Genomic DNA, 25,223 nt, shown 5'->3' on the forward strand with positions numbered 1-25,223 from the left:
TTTTTTTTTTTTTAAGATTTATTTATTTATACTTACAGTGGCTCCATAGAACTTCATAGTGTGGTGCTTTAACCTGTTACACCATCAGGGAGAGCCCACAGTCAGTTCTTTTAAATATTATATACTTAATAACATTGCCAGAGGACCAAGGAAGAAGCTTGGCACCTAGGGCTTATAACAAAAATCTTTGTTTCATTTTCCTCCTTTTCCATATAGTTAATGACTTGACAAGACCACTGGGAATCCTGGATTCTGTTATACTCAAATCTTCTTTGCTCAGAGGATGCCCTGTAGACACACAAAAGGTTTAATAGACTATAATGCTTCTCTCCTTGCCAACTCACAATTATAATTAAAAAAAAATAAGCTATTAATTCTAAAAAAAAAGGAAAGTCTAACAAAATGATGCATTTATCTCTGAATGCTTCAATGATAGCCTAGCCCAAACCATAGACATTAAAGTTTCAAAAATAAGCATTTTCGGTATCTATCACTTTATTAGTTAACATTTTCAAACTGCTAACCCAACTGCCAACCCAGAAGCAATGTGAACTGTGTGGGGACCCTCACTCATGTCAGTAGTGTGGAGATACCCCCACCTCACTGAGATTCAAGCCCAGCCATAGCTTCCAATCTTCTTTGAGCATAGACCCTTCCTCTCTAAATCTTTACACTTCCTCATTTCCTTAAAAGCCCATTTAGTTTTCAGTCCTTTTACTTCTCTCTTTCCTAATCTGGTTAATTAGCTGAGGATCAGGTAGCTCCCATAGGGAAGAACGATAGGACAGACTTGACTCATGTACTTGAATCAGCTCTTTCAATGTGTGATATCAGATCAAAAGCCTGCCAAAGTTCAGGGAATCAGTTTCTTAGAAATGTGAATTTATGAAGCCTGAGGAAGACATAAGGAACACAAACCAAGGGAATCTTGACTCATCCATGAGTTCTAAGAATCCTTCCACTGTTTTTAATCACTTCAGTCCCCTCTCCGACCTGGGTAGCAAAGCATGAGGAAGGTTTTGTCTCTTGCTAGAAGGAACGTTTCCAGAGAGTAGGAGAAGCAGGTCAGTTGAGATCTTGGAAATATAGCAGGAAGAAAACTCCTTCAGCATAATGACTGAATCTATGAACAGTAAACAGATTGTACATGTGCCTCATGTGGACCAAAAGCTCCATGTAGGACCTAAGTGTGTGAGGGCTGTCAAAATGGCCAGAGGGATACTGTTAGGGTGACAGACTGTCTTTATAGCCTACCAAGTAGAACCTCTACTCAGTAGAGGTTGTTTATATATTCACTCAGAAAACCTGTGTTAGGATTTACTTTAAGATGCTGTAGGAGGCCTGGCAAAATCCCATACAGATACAATGTGTTCTGTGTTTTCAAAGAGAATATGGTTTAGTGTGTATATGTGGAGAGGGTGGAGAGGAAGAAAAAGAGGTAAAAGGTGAAAGCAGATGATAATGTAGCATTGTGAATATGTGCTTAAAGATAGGAAAAAAAGAAAGAAAGAAATCATGAGAGCAGAAAAGAGGATCAGTTAATCTAACCAGGGGAGGCTCAAGGAATGCTTCCTGAACAGGGTAGGCCTTTGAGTACTAGTAACAGTGTTTGGTATGTTGTAGAAATTCAAATATTTGTTAAATGACTTTTGTAGAAATTTTGAGAAACGCAACTCTCAAATTTCTCAAAAATCTAGAGAGTTATGGAGAAATAAATCCCATATCATGTGGTAGGCAGGCACATGGGATTCTGCACTATGTGGCCTTGGCCAAGTTATTGATTTCTGTGACAACACTTCCCAGGCAGGTCCGTAAAGGAGGAATAATAATGCCTATTTCCTGGTACTCTAGTAAGGCCTGCTTTATGAAAGAGACTTTAGCATGTTGCCTCATACACTCCAAGTACTTAATAAATAACAAGTATGATGCTATGTCTGAAATCATGAGTGAAATGACATGAAGGTATTAATCTCATACTGAAATCAAAATCACTACCACTGGTGAAGCCAGAGATTCCAGGAGGAGGCCGGATCTGAGCAGAAGTGCGTAAAAAGGCAAAGTTCCAGCAGTAGAAGGTGGCAGAATTGGTGAGACATCCAAGTTATCTGCCCGGGCAGGGCCAGTGTTCAGCATCAGGCTGACGGTCTTGCTCTTTGCTTGTTGTGGGAACTATGAGATAAGGAGAATATTTTCCAAGAACAGCATCATTAGAATATGCCAATAAAGCTGTCAGAAACCAGTAAGATTTGACTAATCTGAGAACAAAATAATGCAGGTGGATGATAATCCTGCTGTGATTTATAGAGGAGGAGAAGGAACAGGAAAACAGGAATTAGAGTTGGGTGGGGTAAGAAGGGTCCCCCAATGGACATAAAGCCCAGAAGAATCTCATGGGATTTTGTTTTCAACCCTGAAAGGTGAGGTTATCACTGTCGATGTGCCTTAGGAAAATCCCATGTTCCACTCCTGAAGATACACAGGGTAATTACAGAAAGAAAAGGGGTGGGGGAGGTGGGAGGAAAGCAGATAGAAATGGCAATGCGTGCTTTTCATTTAAGGTAATCCTGCACAGCAGTTCCTAAGAAGGCTTCATCTGTTTGTTTGTTTGCAGTGAAAAATTTGGTGAGAAAGTCTCAGTGGGGAGATAAGTACTTGTCAAGAGCTGTACAGATTTCCCAGGGAGAAGTTGTGCGTGAAAGCCTTTATTTCACTTAGAAGAAAGAGAGGGATATTTTATGTGTATTGTGGGGGAATTAGCCACTCATTTCTCATCTCTCCAGGGAGAAAATCCCAAGAGGGGTCTTTTCTGTGTTTTCAAGCTATTTTCACGTGGCATTGTTTTATGCCCACTGTGCCGACCTCTGCTGATGCATCTTTGTTTTCTCTTTTTCTGCAGGTGGATCAGCAACTCCAACTCAGTTATAACTTCTCCCCAGAAGTCGAGTTCAAAGCAGTGAGATCGCTTACCTTAGGCAAAGTCACAGGTTTGTGGTTTTATACCATGTCATCCCAGTGAGATTTATTAAAATAAATGAATGAGTGTATAATTTTCATCTGAGTGTTTAGTGTCAGGACCCTTTTGTTCCCATAATATCCAAAGGCTGGGGCCAAGATTTCTGAAGATGCCTACATGCATGTGACAGGATTGGGATATGGCATTTATAGCTAATTTATAGAAACTAGACTAAGGTAAATTAACAAAGAAGTTATTGAAAATAATTACTTTTCTGATGAATTAGTTGGAACTGTTTATTTCATTTGGAATCTTAAACTTAATTTTTTGCTTAAAGAAATCAAACATTTGAACAACCCAATCATTGATTAACTTAATCTCTTTACTAATTTATCACCCATTGAAATAATATTGAAATCCCATATTGTAATAGTGAACTTTCTTTTTCTGTAGGAAGTTCTGTGAATTTTAATTTTGTTTACCATGACAGTATGTTTACTACTTTCATGGGAGAATGGGATTTTTATGTCTTCTTGATGAGTCAAAATTTTTCATGCTAAAGTGATCCTTTTTAACTTTAATATAATTTTATGCTATAACTATTTTGTATGTTGTTAATATAGCTATTGCAGTTTTGCACTATTTAGTATTTTACTGTTATGTTTTTCCAATTTTTTGCTCTAATTCCTACATTGTGAGGAATGTATAGGGACTTTTTTTTTTCTTTTTCTTTTTCTCAATCAGATCATGTTACATAAATTGGCAGGTGTACACCACTTTATATTTTGGGGTTACTTCTATGATTGGGTTTCTTTCTGTCTTCTTAGTTTCCACTTAGTTTCCACTTGTTCAACTTGTGCTGTGATTGTGTCATTCTCTTTCTTACTCAATCATGGTACAGTGTAGAAAACATAAATAACTGGAGGCATTTTAAGCAGGAATGGATTTAACACCCGAAATAAGTGGCTTATAAAATTGCTGCAACATTTACAGAGTGAATTCTCCTTAGTGACTTTTATAATGATCCCCCAAGCAATTCTGAGCAGATTAATGGGAAGCTATTACTGCTGAGGCCAGGCATGAGTCCAAAGACAGCTGTGGCCCAGCACCATGTGACAATTCCCAAAGGAGAGGAGAAAGTGCCTGAAAAATTGGGGCAGAGAACCTTCACTTTCCCATGAATTTGTTTGCCAGGAAAAGGAGACAAGAAAATCAATCCTGACTCACTACAGTCTTCCAGATTCATGGACCATATCTAATTCTAGAACATGAAGTATGTACAGAAACCTAGTTTGTAGTTGTGTCTAAAAAATGTCATTTTTAGTTTCTAAAACAGTAGTGGAATGAGTCAATCAGTATTAACTGACTTCTAGATTGAATTTTCCATTTATTTTCTGTTTCATCCTCCTCCCATTAATAATTTTATGTAGACAGCATTGCTTTTCATTTATCCATGGAGTTACTAATTTGCTTGTAACTTTTATGTAGACAGTACTGCTTTTGATTTATCAATGGAGTTACTAATTTGCTTGTTCCTCATTTCTTTATTTTAGAAATTCTACTTTCTACCAGACTTAGCTTCCTTCTTTTTTGAATAAAGTAGTTTGAATTTCTTCTTGTCATGAGCTCATTGGTTGAAAATCTCTTCATTTAAGTTCTTGGAAGATAGTTTTGTTTGACAGACAATTCATTACTGAAAGATAGGCTTCCTCAGCACTTGAAAGAAATATTCAGTGTGACAGTTATTTCACATTGGTTCAGAAGAACTGTTCTCTGCCCAATTCTAGATTTAGTGATGTCATAATGGTATTTGCCATTGGCCTTTCTGAGAGAGTTTACACCATGGAGATCAGGCATGCTATAAGTCAGGGTTCCTCCTTTGCTGAAGAGTCAGTTTAATTCCACATTTGTACAACACTGTATTCTTCCATCTTCCAATGTCTGGCTTTCAATCTGTACTGCCTTAGAAAGAGTTTAATCACCCCATTCCCCAATGCTAGGCTCTTTTATAAGTGTATGGCACTTATTTTTATTTTCATTATTGTTTTATTATTTTAATCAAATATTACTGATTTACCATTGATATTATATAAATTTGGAGAGCGCATCTTCATGATTCTATATACAAATAAAGCATACCTCATTCATCAACAAAGTACTAATACCATTCCCACTGTCAAATTGACTCCTCCCCATCCTTTTCTCCTACGTCACTATCTCCCCTGCTTTTATAAGCATGACCTTTTTCAGAATCTTTTTTTTTTCTCATGAGTCACTATTTCATTTGTTTTATTGCTAATGATGTGTGTCTCATGTTCCATTAATGTCACATTTTTAATAGCTGGATAGTATTTCATTTATTATATATACCCTGCCTTCTTTAGTCATCGATGCCTATTGTTGGGCACTTAGGTTGTTGCCATATATTTGGGTATTGTGAAAAAAATGTTATGAGAGGGGAATTTTTATCTTTTAGATATGATATTTTCACATACTTCAGATAAATAACTAGAGGTGGTATCCCTGTATCATAAAGTACTGCCAGTTTTAGTTTTGTAAAGAGTCCTATGCCATTTTGCATTTCAACTGCACCAATTTACAATTACATCAATGGATAATGAGGATTCTCCTCGTGCCACACCTTTGTCAATACATTGCTGTTTTCAGTCTGTGAGGTGATATCTCATTGTGATTTGAATTTGCATTTCTCAAATATCAGGTGAAATTTAACTTATTTTTTCTTTCTTTCTTTTTCATGGGCCTGTTGACCAATTGTTTATCTTCTTTGGGGAAATGTCTATTTAAATCTTCTGGCCAGTTTTTGATTGAGTTGATTGCTTTTTGTTATTGAGTTGTATGATTTCTTGTAGTTTTTGGATATATTAAGTTCTTGTTGAATGTATGATAAGCAAATATTTTCTTCTACTCAGTAGGTTGCCATTTTTTTTTTTTTGTGGTTTCTTTAAGTATATAAGAAGTGAGTTTTATTCTTTTTGTTTGTTTGTTTCCTTTGCTGTTGGAGTTGTCTCAACAATATCTCTCTGGTCAGTGACCATCAGTGAATGATCTGTTTTCTTTTATGTATTTACCACCATCAGGGCTTATTCCTAAGTCTTTAAACCATTTTAAATTGACTTTTGTGTGGTGTTAATAATGACCTAGTTTATTTTTCCCCATCTAGTTGTCAAGGTTTTCAGCACCATCAATTTCCTTTCTCCTTTGTATCAACTTGTCTCATTTGTTGTATAATAACTGTAAAGGTTTATGTCTGGACTTTCAATTTTATGACATTGCTATGTATGTTTGGTTTTGTTTCAATATCATACTGTTTTGATTATTATCATTCTATAGTATAACTTGAAGAGAGAGCAAGAAATATATTGTTTCCTCAGTATCACATTAGCTATTACATTATTTTGTGGTTCCAAATAAATATTAGAATTGTTTGTTCCATTTCCTTGAAAAATACCATTGTAATTTTGAATGAGATCACATTGAATCTGTAACTTTTATTAGGTAAGATAGCCATTTAACAATATTTACTCTTCCAACATATTTATTTGGAATATCTTTCCATTTCTTTGTGACTTTTATTATGTCACATAGTTTTCAGTAAGCATGGTGTCATGTGTGGTGTCACCACATTTTTAATCTTTCCACTTTTCTTTTTGTGGTTGATATCTTGCTTAATACCATCACAGTCAGAAAATACTTTGCATGATTTGAAAGTTTATATATTGAGAATTGTTATTTTCCCCAAGATATGATCTATCCTTGAGAGGTTTTTATGTATTTGAGAAGAATGTTTGTTCATTTCCTATTGAGTGGGAATTTCTGTAAATATTTATAAGTCAATGTGAGAAATTGTGTCATATAAAGCCATTATTTCCTCATTATTTTTATTTTTGACTGATTTACCCATTGATGCAATTGATGGATTGAGATCTACTGTAATTGTGTGGTTTTAAATGTCTTCCATTATTATGACTCTTATTAACTGCATTATATATTTAGCTGCATCTATGTTCAGTGCATTTTTTTTCTTGATTAAATGTTTAATCACTACATTTTGTTCATCTTTGTCTCTAATTATTTTTGTCTGAAGGCTTATTTTATTAGATGAAAATAGACATTTCTGCCTTTTCTCTGTTAGTTGATTGAAAATTTCCTTACTCCAGTCTTTCACTATAAGTCTTTTTTTTTTTTTTAATATATGTGTCTCTTATATGAATAGCTTGAGTGGATTCTTATTTTTTTAAATACATTTTTGCCTCTCTATATCTTTGATATATTTGTTTAGAAAGTTTACATTTAGGGTGATTATTGATATGTAAGGCTTAATTATTGCCATTCTTCCTCTTATGTCCTGTTTGTTTTATGTTTCTGATGCTTCTTTCTTTGTGTGCCTTACTTATCTGTATGGGTTTATTTGTGCATGATTTCCCCTCGTGATTCTCTCAGCTTTTTTTTTTTTTTTTTCATTTTATCTTCTAAGTGAGTCAATTCTATAATTTTATTTTGTGGATAATATGTAGCTTATATCAGTCTTTCTTATCTAAAATTGTGCTCATATTAATTTACATAAATTTACCCCATTTAATGTTTTGTTGTCCCATTTATTTCTTGTTAATGCTTCTTATGCATTATTAATTTACAGTTTGCTCAAAGTTTTGTGATTATTTTTTTTGTGCCATGTAAAATTTTAACATTTGACGTTTATTATAGGGCAGGTTGATGGTGGCAAACTCTATTGACTTTTGCTTTTCAGAGCAAAGCTTTATCCATCATATTTGAATGATAGTTTAGCAGGGTAGAGTATTCTAGGCTGGTAGTTTTATTTTTTATAATTGAGAATAAATCATGCCACTCCTAGCCATACAGCTTTGCTGAAATATAGCCTAGCTGGATGATAATAGCCTAGCTGGATGCCTTTTAAGTTATAGTCTAGCCACCTTCCACCCCAGTACACTTTGATAGTTTTCTGAAATTGATAATTTAATGATTATATGTATTGATGCCTTTCCTTTGCTTCTAGAAGTTGGAGGGCTCTTTCTATCAATCTTGTGGAGTTGTATGCTTATTTCTTTCATGAGGTTTGAGAAGCTAGCAACAATTGTTTCTTTAAATTGTCTGTTACATTTTCTCTCTTTACCTTTTGGTATGCTCAAATGCTTTGTTTCTTCTACGCATTTTTCTGTGTGAAATTGTGTTTGATGTACAGTTTTCATTTTTTCCATAGTAGTTATTTTAAATTCTTTCCAACAGACTCACTACTTCTGTCAGTAAATTGATAGCTTAAGACTTAACTTTTTAAAATTCATATTTCAACAGGATTTTACATATTTTGAAACTTGCTATTTTTTCAGTAGGTAGCACCATAGTTCCAGTTTGGGAGTTTAGTTTTGATTTTTCAGGGCCTGAATATGCGCAGGCAAAGGTAACAATTTGGGGTAACAAATTGTTCCTTCTGTCATCATCTTAAAGAAGAGAATCAGCCTTTATGTAAAATCCCTTAATATATCCATCTCTCTCATGTCACCCAAACTATTCTCAATCTTAACACAGAGTCTGTGACCCAAATCCTTCTTCCAGGCCCAGCCACAAGTATCTTTAGTTGATTAGTAGCTATGAGGACAGAGTTCTTGAGACCTTTAAGGTACAAGATGGGGGGAATCAGGTTGTCATGTTTGTTTCTGCTGAAATTGCTGTGTTTCAATGACAACCAACCTTGACAGATCTTAGCCTACTCCAAGGAGGATCTCTCCTAAGGCCTGGAGAATTCTATGTCCACAAAACCACGACCCTTACTTGGTGTGCTAATCACGTCACCAGGGGTGTCTGCACAACTGGACTGAGTTTTGTAGTCAGTGGTTTTGTAGTCAGTGATGGAAGCAGTTTAGTCTTGAAGGTGGACCACTCTGGTTCTACTAGGCCCAAGGGGAGAGGACTCAGACTCCCATTTTTTTCCTGCAAAAATCACTGGGTTTCATTGTCTGTTTTTAGAACCTATATTCTGGAGGCAGTGTGGGTCTTTTAAAAAATATATTTATTTATGCATACAGAGCTGGCGTACAAGCCAGAGGTTCAGGGGCAGTGAGAGGATTCACCAGAGACAGAGTGGGGAGCAGAACAGACAGATCAATGAAGTACACTGCTGAGGAGAGCAGCGGGTAGGTCTGGAGTGGTCTGCCACGCCATGTGGTCATCTCTGCGCAGGCGGGAATTGAACTCATGCTGAAGTGGCTTTAGCTTCTTAGGGCTGTGCTTTAAGCTGCTGCACCACCAGCACGTCCATGCGGCGTGGGTCTTAATAAGCTCACAGAAGGCCTGAAAATGTGTATGGCCCTATCCTACTTGTTGCGTAATACATAATTCTGGGTCTATGTACTCTACTCTGGCTTTTGTTGCAATCGCATGGTCTTTTGGACAATAAACTGGAAAGAATTCAGATTAATAAATAATAAAACATCTTTGAGAAACAGTTGTGAGACACGTGAGATATTTAGTTGATATCTGGTAATGGGTTTAGTATATATATTCCCAAGGTGATGTACTTCCTTATGTTTTCTGGTGTGTCCTCTGGTGTTTTGCAATTTGGCTACTATGTATGTTGTTGTAGAGTCCCTTTTAAGTATCGTTTTTGATATTTTTATGTTTCCTGTATCTATTCATATGCAAGAATTTACCATGTCTTAGAATATTAAATAACATTTCTTCATTATTCTCTCCATTCAGTTATTTCAGACAAATTATAAAGTTTCTAAATCTATTCTCATATCTCCTTCCATCATTTTATAGTAATCTTTTCTCTGTCTTACATATTGTTTTCTGGGCAATTAATTGTTCTGTTTTTCATATGCACTAGTATACTCTTTATGTCTAGTATCTCACTAAGCCCAGTAATTGAGTCATTTTCATAGATTATGTGTGTTATTTTTAAAAGCAAAATTTTGCTTGTTTTCAGGAATGCCTATTAGTCTGTTGTTTCCTCTATTTTTATTCCACCTTTGTATTTTTATCAATATTCCATTATGAGGTATTGGATATTTTGTCTCTGAAGGCTCAATCTCTGAAATTTTTGGAATGTCTTAAGTACTTTCTTATGGTAGTTTATTCTCTTAAATTATCTGTGTGTCTCTGTGCACTTCTCTGTGTGTGTGTATGTGTATATGAGAGAAGTATAGAAAGGAAGAGAGATGAAAACATACTCATATTCAAAAACTGGGAAACTTTCCTTTAGGGAAGATTTTTAGTTCGTTTTACCAGTTGACAGGAAATACTACTGATTTAGGAAGATTTTTAGTTCGTTTTACCAGTTGACAGGAAGTACTACTGATTTAGGAATATTTTATTTTCACATTTTGGATTTTTTCTGAATATAGTGAGTATAAATTTGAGTTCTAGGCCTGAATGGGTTCTAGGCCTGAGACTTATTGTTGAACTCTCAGTAGAAATGTTTAAATTAATTTATCATTTTATTATTGTTACTGTTAGATTTTCCAAAGAAGAGCCACCTTGGAAGTGAGCAAATTATATAATTATCCCTTTATTGTTAGGTGATTTTGTTTTTCTAGTGCACTTGTCACTAAAGCTTGATTTTATGAAACTCAGATTTTCACTTGGCAAAGACTCATCTTGTTTCCAATTTTTTAAGTTGGTTCAGGCACAGATTTTTAAATTCTTCCTTTTTTTTTTTTACTTAAAACTCAGCAGGACATTAAACATGTTCATTGGTTTTAATTAAGCGTAATTACATGTTAGAGTATCTTGCCTATTATATTTTATGCTGTCTGACTATAATTTAGATCATTTAATCTTTATTTCAACTAAAAACGAAGAGTCTTGATAGGAGAGAGAAAATTAGGCTGTCTGATCACAAGACCCAGGCTTTTTCATGATTCTTGCCTTGCGTAGTGGAAGCTCTAGGAACATTCTCTCATTTAAAACTTTCTCCTTCATTAATCTTACCACTGGTATATGACATTCCTGTCCCCTTACTCTCTTAGGAATTAAGCCCATAGTATATACATAAGGCTGAAAGGATGACACTTTAAAACAAGATATTAAATTATTGAGATACACCTCATCACTTCTTTTGGGGATTCATTGTGAGGAAGTATATTGATAGAAAGTAACTGAGTTGTGGTTGAAGAACACCCAGAAAAATTTCTTTGTTTTGCATTCTACCTGTTGGCTTCCATTTCCATTCAAAATACTACTAAGCAGGAGAAGTTGGGCCCAACTTAACCTCAGCACTTTCACTCTATGAAGAATTTCTAAGGAGCTAAGGAAACATGAACTGAACATCAAGTTAATTTTTTAGAAAGAATGTTAATCCTGAGGATCTTTTGGAAGTAAACCTCCTTATTAGAAATAGTAAGGAGTAAGGAAGGGAATTTAGAAAGTGATGGTGCAAAAAAGGAAATGGCATTTTTGATAAATACAACACTGCTTTGCAATTTTGTAAAAGCTGGTACTCTGTCAGAGATTTTCAATTCTAAAACAAGCATTTTTCACAATAGACACCAAAAAGTAAATCTGTTGCCACTGTTTTCATTAATAATATTAGCAGCATTCTTTTTTAGAACAATAACAGCTTTGTTCTTTTCCTTAAGAAGAAAGTCCATTCACCACTTTAGAGGGCAGTGATTTTAGTACACACTCATATTAACCTTGGTGCTATCTGATATTTGCTACATGATGAATAAAACAGAGTTCTTCCTAGAATTCCTATGATGTAAACATTAGTCCATGCAAATAGCAGATAAAGTCACTGACATAAAAATGGCATTCGAAGAACGTACTTATTTGTGGGTCATGCTATGATCCTAGGTTTATTCTTTGGTTTGATGATATTCCTTAAGTCTTAAATAAGAATTATTGAATCTGATCTATTGCAACAATTGATGTCAGTAAAATTAACATTAAAAAATAAAATAGAGAATGTATATTCATAGGGAAGACAATTTTTTTTTTTTTTTTGGAAAAGATACTCTGTTCCTGGAAGATTGCTTAGTTCTTTAAAAATATATAGACAGGACCCTCCCTTGTGGCACAAAAGGTTAAAACACAGCACTGGAAGCTATCCACAGCCACTTCCCCGCCAGGGAGGTGACCCACATGGTGTGGCAGATCTCTTCTGTCTCGACTGCTGTTCCCCTGTTTTGTTGCCCACTCAGTCTCAGGTAAATCCTAGCACTCCCCAGGACTGCTGACCTATACCTCAGTTCCCATATGTACAAATAAATCAATCCTTAATTTTTAATTTTTAAATACAAATTCAAAACTATAGATTCAAATAATACAGCTTTTTAGTGTATTTCTATGTATATTTAAGATTACATAACACAGGAATATGGACACTAAGGCAGATTTATGAATTCAAATATTTGAAAATCTAAAAAAAAAACCCTGATTTTTCCAGTCTTGATTTCATATACATTATTGTGTCCAAAAAAGCTCATTATATTTGGTTCTGAAATTAAAAAAAAACTATTTTAGAAATATAAGTAAAAATACTAATTACTACTATTACTACCACCACTATTATTTTCTTCTTTTGCTGAGAGCAATGCGGATTGAAGAAATGTAAAGAGGTTAATGTTTAGGTGGAAAGAAATTGTAGCTCTGATTTTGATTTGTAACTCCCACATTCTTTGTAGACATTTGATTGCAACATGCACTCATTGCATGTCACAGGGATATTGTTTATGCAGACAACATTTATTAATTCCCTGCTGTCTTCCCAGTTTGATAGGCAAAATCTCACACCTGATAGAGTCTTTTTACTTTGCCTATGATGACTGTTTGCCCTTATAGCTGCAAAATGTGCCTGACCCTGAGAATCTGCATAGAAATTGGAATTTTTTTCAAACTCCCTAAAACATAGCTAATATGGAAATTACAGCACTACCAGTGGGTATTTGGCTTGTTAAGATGAAGTGAGTTCCAAATGTGTCTGTAGAAAAAGGTTCATTAATTCTCTCCAAACCCTCAGTTTTGTTTTGTTTCTTAAATTAACTTACTTATGTATACAAGAACTGGGGTACAGACCAGAGGTGAGGGGGTGGTGTGAAGAACTCATGCTGCATTGGCTGGCAATAGCTTGATAGCACTGTCTTTGACCCATCTATCACCAGGGAAACCCCAAACCCTGGTATTCAATTTCCAACCAGTGTGTCCTCTGCCATATCAGAGTACTATTGAATGAACAATGCAATTGTTTTTATGTTAAATCTTTTCCTAATCCTGTTGGAAGTGGGTTAATCCCAGTTTCAGAAAACCCAGTGCAGTTGATACACACACACACACACAGACATATGCACACACATATTGTGTAAATATGTGTAATATTATATTGATATAGATACAGATGAAAGGTGTATGTCTCAATATACTGTTTTTGGAAGACATTTACTCTGATTTCTCTTCAAATTTGTATAGTTCAATCTGGTGCGGTGATATAAAATTAGTAAGCAAACTCCTATAAAACTAGTATTGACTGAAATGTACTCAGCTTCTTAGAAACAAACTGACTTTTTTTTTTTTTTTAACTTTCTCCCTGCAATGTTCGATGTATGACCATGATGAATATGTCTAACCTATCAATAGTTTCTTTCTGGTAAATGAAGATGGTAACAATTCATTTCATTCATAGGCCTCTGGAAAAATTCAGTGGGGCCCGGTAGGTTGGTAGGCTGAGTTTTTGGTATTTGGTACAGTGTGTACTTAGTGAATGTTACTTTAAACAGTTTTTAATTTTTAAAGGTTGTGGAATATAAAGGTAACATCCAGAGGCACTTGAATGTGTTCTAAATGAGTGCTTTCATGGTATGGTAAGTCTTGATGTATTATTTACTATCAGTTTGAGCTCTTTCAAGTGCTTATCAAGCTTAGACCAGCTAAAACAGTGATAACAATAGAGAATATAAGTGTATGGGAAAAGGAAGGTTCAGGCATAGCAAGGTTAGTTAGAAACCTATGTTTGAGATTCAGAATGGGTCTCTTGCCCTGCCTTTGACCTTGTTCACCTCTCTGTGGGGCTTCATTTCCAGGCAGGCTTTCAGTGGAGACAAAGGTAGAATCAGTGACTTCATGTTTAATTACTACTACTGCAGTGACCTTGCTGGAAAGAAAACCTCTCATTTCTAATGTTTCCAGGAAAAGTCCCAAATTGAGTCACAAATGACCAATTTGTGTCAAGTGACAATCCATCTGCTTATGATGTTTAAATGATTAGACTACACTGTCTGGCCATGCCCGGATTGTGCACTGGGTCAGCTCAACAATAATCACATATGTTGAAGACCAGGAAGAATTATTTGTCAAAAAGAAGCCAAAGTGTTATTTCCAGAGATAAGATGGACTGTGAAGATAAAGCAACAATAATCCATTAATGCCATTGCTCTTTGTCATTTGCATTCTGCTATCTTTTTTTAGCAAGAAGGAAGGAAGCAGATACAGTTTCATAAGTCAGGCTAGGCACTGTGCAGAATTCTGGGAGTGCACTTGATTTGTGTACATCAGCAATCTAAGGAGATTGCAACAACCAATTGAATGTAGATTTTTTTTTCATATCTGCGTACAATAACCGGCATATAGGCCACAGGTGCTGGGGTGAGAGGATTCACCAGAGACAGAGTGAGGCACAGAAAATGCAGATCTACTGAAATATACTGCTGAGAGGAGCAATAGGCAGGCTAGACAGGAGAGGTCTTTTATGCCTTGTGGGTTATTCCCTGCCTAGGATAAAATTTCTACTCCAGCAAGTGGCTATAGCTTGATGCACTGAGGCTTTACCCTTACACCACCAGGAAGTCCCCTTCCCTTCTAAGAAAAGTGATCTTTTTTTTAGGAAATTTGTGCTATTTCTTTTGGACAAGAGATTCCTCTGAAGAATTACATCATTTTGAAAGCATAGCTTTCTTCATTAATATTTCCCTTTGTCGTGCTCATTTCTTGAGTATATGAGGCAGTCTCCAAACCATAGTCCCTACTGGCTCAAATGCTAGTATTATAAGTAATTATCTCATATTGTGTCCAGACTTTTCTTAATGATACTGTGTTTCTGTGAATTACTAAGATCCACATTCAATAATCTAATCTGACCTCTGTTATTATGATTTATGCATCCTGAAATATCAGGTTTCAATAATCATCCTAGCTTCCTAAGTACACTTCTTGTACCTTTTGCCTTGAAGTTAATCAACATTGAATACACTTTGACTATATGGGATTTGTGACTGTTTCCCTAAAAATAATGAATGAATTGTACTTCTTCCCATGGAAGAATTGATTTGATGATTTTTGATGGAAGAATTCAATTGATGATTTTTGTTCCACCTCATGCAATAGGCCTGTATGTTATCTTCTGATTTTAAAGCAATTTTTACTTTCTTATTATTTTTTTAAAGATTTACTTATTTGTACATACAGAACTGGGGTACAGGCCAGAGGCTCAGGGGCGGTGAGAGGCTTCACCAGAGACAGAGCGGGGAGCAGCACAGGCAGATTGACGAAGTACACTGCTGAGGGGAGCAGCGGGCCGGTCAGGAGAGGTCTGCCACGCCATGTGGTGACCTCCAGGACAGGCAGGAATCGAACTCATGCGGAAGTGGCTTTAGCTTCTCGGTGCAGTGCTTTAGCCCGCTGCGCCACCAGGGAGGGCCCTTACTTTCTTATTTTTAACGAACCATGTCATGATAAGCACTCAGACCTTCCCTATGTTTTGTGCTGCTCTGTAAAAGTCAAGTCTCTGTGTGTGTTTGGTAAAATTGAAAGTACTTTTTGAACAATATGGCTGTGCTATCCATTCAATATAATGTCTTTTCTTATCTGTCTGTAATAGTGGATAATAATGAAGGGAAGATACACTCATATGTATACATGTATACATGTATGTGTGTATATGTGCATACATACACACACATGTGTGTATGATTTTTTGGTCCCAAGTGCAGTCTGTTCTAAACTGGAAGGAACCACTACTCATCTATTTCATAGAAGACTGGTCTTCTGAGGAAGTAACAGCCTTTACAAACTGTTGTTAGGTTTGTCCTAGCAAAGTTTGTTTGCGGTGTCTGCCACAGTCAGATGACATGACTGCGATTAATAAAATACTAGATTTTTTGTCACTATTGTAATGACAATATTCCTAATATTCATTGCATAACAATATTATGATAATAACTGACAGTTTTTAATATTAGTATTTAATAACACACTGTTCTATGCCAGATCTAACAGCAACCCTGGAAGGTCATATTATTATTATAACTATTTGAAGAAATAGTTATATGAAGATACTGAGTCACAGAAGTTAAGTGATTTACCCAATGTCAGAAAACTAGCCAGTAGTAGAATTGCTATCTAAAGTCAAATCTTAGTGGGAACGGATTCTAAATACCAATGAGTCCTACCATATACAGTTTTCCAAGGAGTTACATGTGAAATTTCAAACAATGTGTACTGTCTTCTGGGGTAGGATCTGGAGCTAAAACTTTGTTTTTTTGGCTATATTATTGTATTGTTAGCTTAAAAGTAGAATGTAGGCCAGGCTTTAATCATGAGGTGTATAAGAGGAGACTGAAGGAGGAGGGACAATGGCAAGTTTATTATAGGTCAAGATTTGGGATAGTTCTTGGGTTTGAATCATAACCCTAGCACTGACTAATTGACCTGGAAAAATTGTGTAATTCTGTGTGCTTCACTTTTCCCAATTGGAATATAAATATGTGTTATTACAATGCCTGTTCTCTGGAAGAGTGGGTGATAATGAAGATAACGTGGCTAGCATGATTCCTGGCATACAGTAATATCATCATATTAACAATAATAACAAATATAAGATTCACCACAATAGAATTCACACAACACCTTTTCCCTTTTTTGTGCTTTAGTAATAATTTAATACCTGATACAATGGACAATGAAGGATATTGGTTCATTATGAAGCAAACTTTCATCACCTTTTTATATGTGTCAGATCAATGTTTCCATCCATGTTAAAGGAAAAGTTAACCTTTGAACAATATGAAGGTTTATACAGCACTAGTATCTTAGATGAAAATACACTGTATAACTTTTGACCAAGACTTGGTCAAAAGTTAACTACCAATAACCTGTATTGGTAAGAATCTTAGCATTAACATAAACATCAATTGCACATATTTTATATTCTTTCTGCATTATATACCATATTGTTACCATAATGTAAGCTAGAGAGAAGACATTTTTAAAGACAATCACAAGGCAAATGAATATGTTCCCAGTACTACACTATATTTATTGTTATAATAAGATTATCTCATCTGTTTATAAGAAAACCTACATGTAAATTGACCTTTGAAGTTCATACCTGTTTTGTTCATGTATCAACTAGAATTGGCAAAATAATCCAATTAACTCAAGTAATTTCCCCTTGACCACTCATTACCAAGAAAATGTACTTAATGTAAAAGTTTGACTCTTTGAGACAAGCTCGTTAATTAGGGAAGACATAAAAGGACCACGTTAAAAAGCTGCCTTTAAGATCAGATGGCCTCAGTACAAACCCAAATTCCACTAATGATTAATTGTTTGACCTATTTTAATTTTTAAATCACTTTTTAATTGTGGTCGCAATGGTTTTCTTTTGAGAATTGCAATGGACTCTAGCATCCAGAGCTAAAGGAAGGGGGTTGAGAAAAACAACTGCCCACAATTTTCATGACAAGTTTTCTTTTTGCTTTTTCTTCTGGCTTTGGGGCAATGAATAGGCAATATGTGTCCTGGAGATTTTAATTGATACATAATAAACAGTCACCGATGTGGTCAGTTCTTAGTTTTGATGAAATCAAGTGTTAAAATAGACCAAATCTGCCTGACATTAATTTATGTCCTCAGGAGTAAATGTGTCTCTCATGGGTTTTTGGTGTGATCCTTGATAGATGAACTAAGTTCAAAAGTATGGGGTCAGTCACATTTTGGACCATCGCCAAATCCTCCCTCATTCTCCTGGAGCAAGTTCTCAGGAACTCTCAGAGAGTTCCAAAGACAGGACATGGTAATTATATTAATTAAATGCCCCATAATGTTTCCTGTAGGAAAATAATTTATAAGATATTAGTGCTGTATAAACCAAAATTCCATTCTATCACAAATTAATATATTTAAACTCATAGAGTTAATTGCAGTTAGAGCTTTAATAAGCCTCTCCAGGCATCCTGCACACCGTGTTTTCTCAATGTCACAACTGGCAGTGAGGTAGAAGGGTTGGGGTCAGAGAGTTCAGAACTCAAATCCCATAATGGTTATTTTCATGCTAGGCCACTCAAAAGCACTTCAACTATTTGAGTTCCAGTTTCCTCGCCTATAAAAGGATAGTAATATTCGCCATGTTATGAAGATGAGAGACAAGGTGTGTGATTGTCTTGGTACACAGTGGTTTTTGAAAGCAGCAACAGTTGTTAACAAACATCATAGAACCATTCTGTCTATTGATTTTTATGGCTGATATTCCTTTTCCTTGCCAATGGCACTACTATTGATTTGCTTACTCTTTGCTTGGGGAATCTGGGGCAGTGCTGTAAAATGTCAGTGTTGACAAGGTAATGAAGTGCTGAGGATCCAAGTTAAAAGTAATGAACTGTCTGCAGTAATCATTTAGGTATCTCTTCCAAACTTGGTGAAAATGGAAGCACCTTCCTCATCAGAAGCTAAAGAGAACCAGTGGAACAAGCACAGATGAGAACTGCAGGTGTTTTCCATGGGGCAAGAGAGGAAATGGGGCAAGAGAGGAAATCAAGGCTCTAGGAGGGTCCTGTGGCCATCAGTTCCTCATTTAGTCTATTGAGATTATTTATTTGGAAACTACTATAATAACAAGTTGTCAAATCAGATTCAAATAGCACAGAGTTCATTTCCACTGAGGAATGAGTACAGGTTACCTATTTATCATATTGACCTGAGTCCCTGGATCTTTCCATTTCACCTCCTCACAGAATATTGACAGTGATCTTATGTCTGGATTTTGTTAACAGGCAGAAAGTAAGTCACTCCAGGACCCCAAACTTACGTGCTCTAGGGAAATTCTGCCATCCACCAGCAAAAGACAAAGCATATTCTTAGATCTTTAATAGAATGATTCTGTACAAATAGGGAAGAAAAAATCATCTATTTTTCCAGTAAAACACCACAAATTACCCATCCCCTCATGAATAAATGTCCAGTTAAACAGGGATGGCCCAAAGAGGAGCCACTGAAGCCTCAAACTTTGACAGAAGCCTAAGGAACTTTTTGTTGGGGAACCATAGAAAAGAAGCAAAAAGGGCCAGGCAACTCTAGGATGAAAGAAACATATTAAAATACTGATTAAAATAAAGGCTGCCATTGTCAGCCTCCCCACATGTCTTATCTCTTCCAAGTGTCTCTCCTCCTTTGTCTCCTCCAGATGTTTTATAGTCTCATACAGAAGCTCAATCCTACCCCTCATTAAGTGGGGTAGCGAACCTGGAACCTCCCCTTTCTTTTATGAAGATTCCTGTTAACAATTTGAAACTCATATCTAATCTACTAATGTTCTCAATCTTTTGTTTGATAAGGAGTTATATTGTTTGCTTTCCAGTGGAGAGAGCAAATAAATAAATCATCACACTCAGAAAATTTGAGTTCATCCTAAAAAATAAATTGCTACCTACTCTAATTTACCCCAACATTAGGATATGTGCTTTATCTTTCTCATTTATGCCTTACCTTTTACAAAAAATTATCTCCAGAATATAGCTTTGCATATATTCATGTCTATCTTAAATGATTAATATTATATAAGTGTATAAAATTAGAAAATGTATTTCCCAGTATTATCCACAGATAATTTATTCAATGCATGCCTTTTAAGTTCCAATTATTTACCAGGCTAAGATATTAAGTGAAACTGATGAAATTTTATGGAAGTATAGCCTGGGGATGGTTGTTGCCAATGGAATAGAACATATATATGTGGAGATAAGACACTTACTTAATAATTATAAACGAAGTGCTTCTGATAAGTGTTATACAGATGAAGTGTGCCTAGGGTTAAGTAGAGGGTCTCCTTGGTGGCCTAGCAGTTATGTCTCAGTGTTATTACTACAAGGGACCTGAGTTTAATCCCCCAGCCAGGGAACTGATCCACATGGCATGGCAGACCTCTCCTGACCCACCCACTGCTCCCCTAGCAGTGTATTCCAGTCAACCTACCTATTCTGCTCTCCACTATCTCTATGCTGAATCCGCTCACCCTCCGCACCTCTCGCCTACACCACAGCTCTTGTGTAAACAAACAAACAAACAAATAAATCTTAAAAAAAAATAAAAAGGAATAAATAGAGGAGATCATTTTCAGCTGACATGATCCAGAATAGTGTTGTCAAGGAGATTGCTCTGATTCTAGCCTTGAAGCACAGGTTCATCTCAACAGTGGAGTACATTCTGGAAGGAGGGATGTTGTGAACCAGTAAGACAGTAGGAAGACAATGATAGTCTATAGGAACAGTGACCAGATCCTCTTCTGATGGCCTTATTCATACAAGGGAATAAAATGGATTGAGAAATACATGACAATTCAGTGAGAAGCATTTTGCAGGTGACCTCCAGGGCAGACTTTAGGATACACGTGGGAGAAACTCCTCAAAGAGAACTCTAATGATCAAAGCTGCTGTTTTTTCTTTTGTGGGTGCAGGTTGAATAGGAAAAAAAGTGAGTGGCATTGAAGTTATGTCAATAATATTTACCGTATAAGTAGGAAGGGCCAAACGTGTGCTGGCAGGATAGCAGTGCGACTGGGAGCAGGGGCAGTTGGAGATTATGAAATAGGAAATGGGAGATCCAGGTTAGTCACTGGTCTAAGAGTAGAAGCATTAAAAGAGGGGTGGAATAGAGAAAAACAGAGAATGGTAGCTCTAACCAGCCACTGCAGAGAACCATCAAGCAATTCTGCAACAGTGCCTATGTTTACTCACATGTGGCCTGCATGATAATGGATACTAAAGCTAAGTCTTGACATTCTTCCCTTAACCAGCACTCCAGGCCTGCTCAACTGCTTCTGGATGTCTGAAATCTTCTCATCCAGGGCAAGGAGAGGAGGCTCAGCATAGGGCATGTTGGAGAAAGTGCAAAGAGTGACTGTTACAGGGATGATTTCCATATTAGTCTACTGCTGTGAGGACACATATTTCTCCCATTTGAGTTTGTTAGTAATTCCCTGGCTTGCATTTCTTATCTGTATATGTAGTTGTTTCCCTGGGGACGATTGTAGCAGGAACTTTCTGTTATTCATATTCTTATCTCTGAAATCACACAACACAGATTTTGTGTCCTGTCTGTTCTCCCTGTGTGTTTTACAGTGCAGTGTTTTTGATGAGTGCAGAGTAACTGGTCTGTTTGCCACTGAGGATGAAAACACCTGTTATTATGTTTCCAATTCGATGAACCACACTGTGGTGACCAACCATTCTGACCTGCAAGGACAATATGGTTTCCAGGGACCTGAATTATCAGTGATAAAACTGAACTAGACTTGGGCAAACAGGGCCATCAGTCCTCCTAAGCCATGTTTTTTTAGGGGTTTGAATAGTTTCATGGAAGTGGACTCAGGGATTTAAATGCCAGAAGAGCAACAGAGTGTCCTGTATTTAAAAGCTCCAGCTGAGTCCAGTGGCCACCACCCCAGGAGGTTGCCACAAGTGGACCAAGTGAATATAAAGCAAGAGTAAAATGAACCCAGCAGCCCACCAATGAGCATTCACTAAGGCCCTTTTGCAGTGCTGCTCCCAGAAACCACGTGTGCTGAGAGAAGAGTGTGCAGCTCTTTCTGCCCTTAACAATCCAATGGACTGAATGGGGGCCAAATAAATATTCGAAAGTAGTGATTACAGAAGCAATTGATCTCTAACTCACAGAAACTGGGTTCTGAAGTGCATTCCAAGAGAAAAAAGAAATCAAAAGTAAAATGGTAACAGGATATATATCCCTGCCAATGCTGGGTGGAGAGTCAATCCCTTGTTTATGAGCACATTGTTTCTAGCTTATGCCAAGTCTGGTGTGTTTCCACTGGAGGGATGCCATGCAAACACTTAGGGGTCAAGAACAATCCATCAATTGTTTTGTATCTCTGAACAGGAAGTCTCATTTGTATCTTCTGTTCCGGCAAGACCTCACACTGTCTTGGAACCTGTGGAGGTTACCTGAGCCAAGTTGTAGAAGTTGAGGTGTTTGGTTATGTGCACTGATGGAGCGACTCTCCAGAGATTTCAATGGACATTTTTACTCATGGAAACTAAGCTTAATTCTCAGAGGGTTTCAAGGTTATCTTATCATTCTGAGTGCATTTGTGGTCTTTGCATGCATGTGCCTGGGTTTTGCTTTCTTTGCATAGATGCTTTTCCAGTATTGCTTTTTCTCTGTTAATCACTTCATTTGCCTCATTCCTGCTTGTGGATTTCTTTGTATTCCTAATGATTCTAGTCTGTCTGCTCATATTTAAGAAGAGGGCTGGCGAGAATGTATTGCTTAAGAACTGCACAGAAGGATATGGGTAGGCCTATAATTAGAGAAAATTGAAATTAGTCTTTACATCTTTCCTTCTTGGGGTGGGTATATTTCTATAAAAACATTTCTATATGAATTCCTGAGAAAGCAAATATCTGCTACACTTTTCCCTGTCAATTCTCAAATATTATATAATTAAGAAAGTTACTATCACTGGATACTATCCCAAGGTTTTCCTATAACATGCGGTTCAAAATTCTGTTCTCAGTCAGACTTGGAATAAGTAATAGGATTGCAGGCAGAAGACTATGTGCTCATAAGGCCTATGTGACTTAACAGCCTCTTGAATTATCTTGGCTGCTAATTCATCCTGTTTGAAATGACAAGAAATGCAAGATTATATCTTATTTTTTGTTCTAATGTTAAACATGCTATAACTTCATAATGTACAGAAAGTCTAATGCCAAAGCAGTCCCCAAATCATATTTAACGCTATTGTTACTAAACACAAAATAAAAAAAAAAAAAGAGAGATGCTGTAAGCCAACTTTGCTGACACAAATTGAAGGATTGCTAGGCTGTAAATAAAAATAATTTTCAGTGTTGATTAAAAGAAAAAAAATGTCCGAGCTTTATAATACTCTGAGTTAAAATATTAACATGTGGGACTTCATCCTATATGATTCTACCACAGGATAGTGGTTGTGGGCAAAACTTCTTAGGTGCCATTTATCTACATCTTTATCATCTTAGATGTATTATGAAACACACATACATATTCAATAATAATAAGTATTATTGAATAATTACATTCAATAATTACACATACTTAGAAGTTTACATATTTTATATTTTTATCCAATGGGACTACAAAATCTCCCTCACCACCTCATTGGACAGAATGATTACTTTATCTTGTACCTTGCCTCTGTGTGTACCCAGCCACTTCCAAGCTTTCTCACATCAGTGTGCCTTTCATTCTTTCATTAACTCTGCTCCCTTTGCAAATATATGCCTGGTCACTTGCCTGACAATGAACTTATGTTTTCATTTGAAATATGTCAATACTTCAGCATGTTGTCATCCTGGGTACTTTTCAGCTCCCCTTTTTTTTTTTTAACACATTTGCAAAAATATGGCATTCACTGTCACTTATCACCAACATCCACTATAGTCTCAATTCTGCAATGTGATTGCTTTGAGAATTCTTAAATATCTTGGGTAAAGAATAATTAATTCTTGGCCCTCTAGGTACAAGCTAAGTGAAACACTCAGTTTTACTTTAAGTGTGGCAGTTGAAGGAAATTTGGGTGTGACAAAAAAGGATACAGAGGTAAAGAATAAAACCCAAGTTTCAGGTCAGAGCTTCCCAGGCACCTCTGTGCTCTCTAATAAATTCTTCATATTGAAAATCATTCTGGATTTTACCCCATACAATTCTATCACAAGATCATGGTTGTATTTTTCCTGTGACCAAAAACTTCCTTAAGTGTCTTATATATTCATCCTATGTTCTCATGAAAGACTCATTGTGAAATATTCATACATGACATGGTAATAATGTCATTGGGACAGGTTGGGGAAAGAGATTTCCAGCCAAAGCAGGCTAGAAGTTGTGTTGACCTATGTGGAATAGAAGTATAATAATCAATCTTACTAGTTCATGGAGTGGTCAGACATGATTCGGGTGTTTCTGTGACAAGCTGATCACTTGACTCAGTAGACTGAATATAACAAAGCATGGTCTCTATTGTGAGGGGGTTTCATTCAACAGCAGCAGATATCAGCAAAAGGAAACTGAAAACTCTCAGCTAAGCAGGACGCATCGGTGTTTCACAGTTTTCAACGTGCAAGAAACTCTTCTTAAATGGAGTTTGCCAACTTTTGGACTAACCCCATCTGCAGTTGTGGACCTCCCACTCAGAGATAGAAAATCTTGGACCTTGTCAGCTCCATAATCACATGAGCTAATTCTTACCAATCTTTTGAAATGAATGCATGTAACAAGTGGACACACACACACATGCAAATGTGTATACACCTATACAAATATGTATATGTATGTATGAAATATATATATATGTATGAATCCATTTCTATATGGGCATATAGAGATATAAATATATATAGAGAGATTATAATAACCCACATATACATATCATCAATTATATATGCGTACACACACAGCCACACATATATAGATCCATATATACATATGCACACACACACACATTTATAGGGAGACAGAAATAGAGATAGAGATCTAGTGCCATCTATAGGTCTCCATCTCTATCTCTATCAACATTTCTGTATCTTATTGGGACTTTTTCTCTGGAAACCATGACTGATCTAGTGGAAGTTCTCCTTCTGAAACTGCCCTGAGTCATTCAAAGTCAATCAGAAAAATTGCACCTTCATATGTAAATGAGATATGAAACATCCATCTTCCGTTGAGTGGTGCTCCTGCAAGTACTGGAATTCTCTGAGTCACATCTAAGTTGTTAGCAACTACAGTTTGCATTTCAACATGTCAGTAATACTGAAAAGTACTGAATTCAAAGTTTTAGCTGTTGTCCTTCAGCTTTTGGCCATAAGCAATGTAAGAATCCTTCTATGAAGAGTGTTCATAGTTAATGAGGGATAGGTTAAATACTTTATAACTCAGCTGGTGGCCCCACCTCCCCTAATATTGTGTCTAAATATATACCTCTCCAGTGGGAGAGAGTGGCTTTTTCTTCATTATTACTAAGGACTCATCTTAGTGG

General features: G+C 36.3%; 1 protein-coding gene across 1 annotated transcript in view; it reads left to right on the forward strand.

Moving 5' to 3' along the window:
* Nucleotides 1-25,223, forward strand: part of CNTNAP5 (contactin associated protein-like 5) — an 827,651-nt gene that overhangs the window by 772,857 nt on the left and 29,571 nt on the right. Inside the window, exon 21 of the mRNA XM_012727192.1 lies at nucleotides 2,897-2,984. Coding sequence (XP_012582646.1) covers nucleotides 2,897-2,984 — 88 coding nt within the window. The remainder of the gene's footprint in view (nucleotides 1-2,896; nucleotides 2,985-25,223) is intronic.

This window comes from Condylura cristata, unplaced genomic scaffold, assembly GCF_000260355.1.
Source record: "Condylura cristata isolate star-nosed mole 26May11 unplaced genomic scaffold, ConCri1.0 scaffold00002, whole genome shotgun sequence".
NCBI classification, from domain to species: Eukaryota; Metazoa; Chordata; class Mammalia; order Eulipotyphla; family Talpidae; genus Condylura; species Condylura cristata.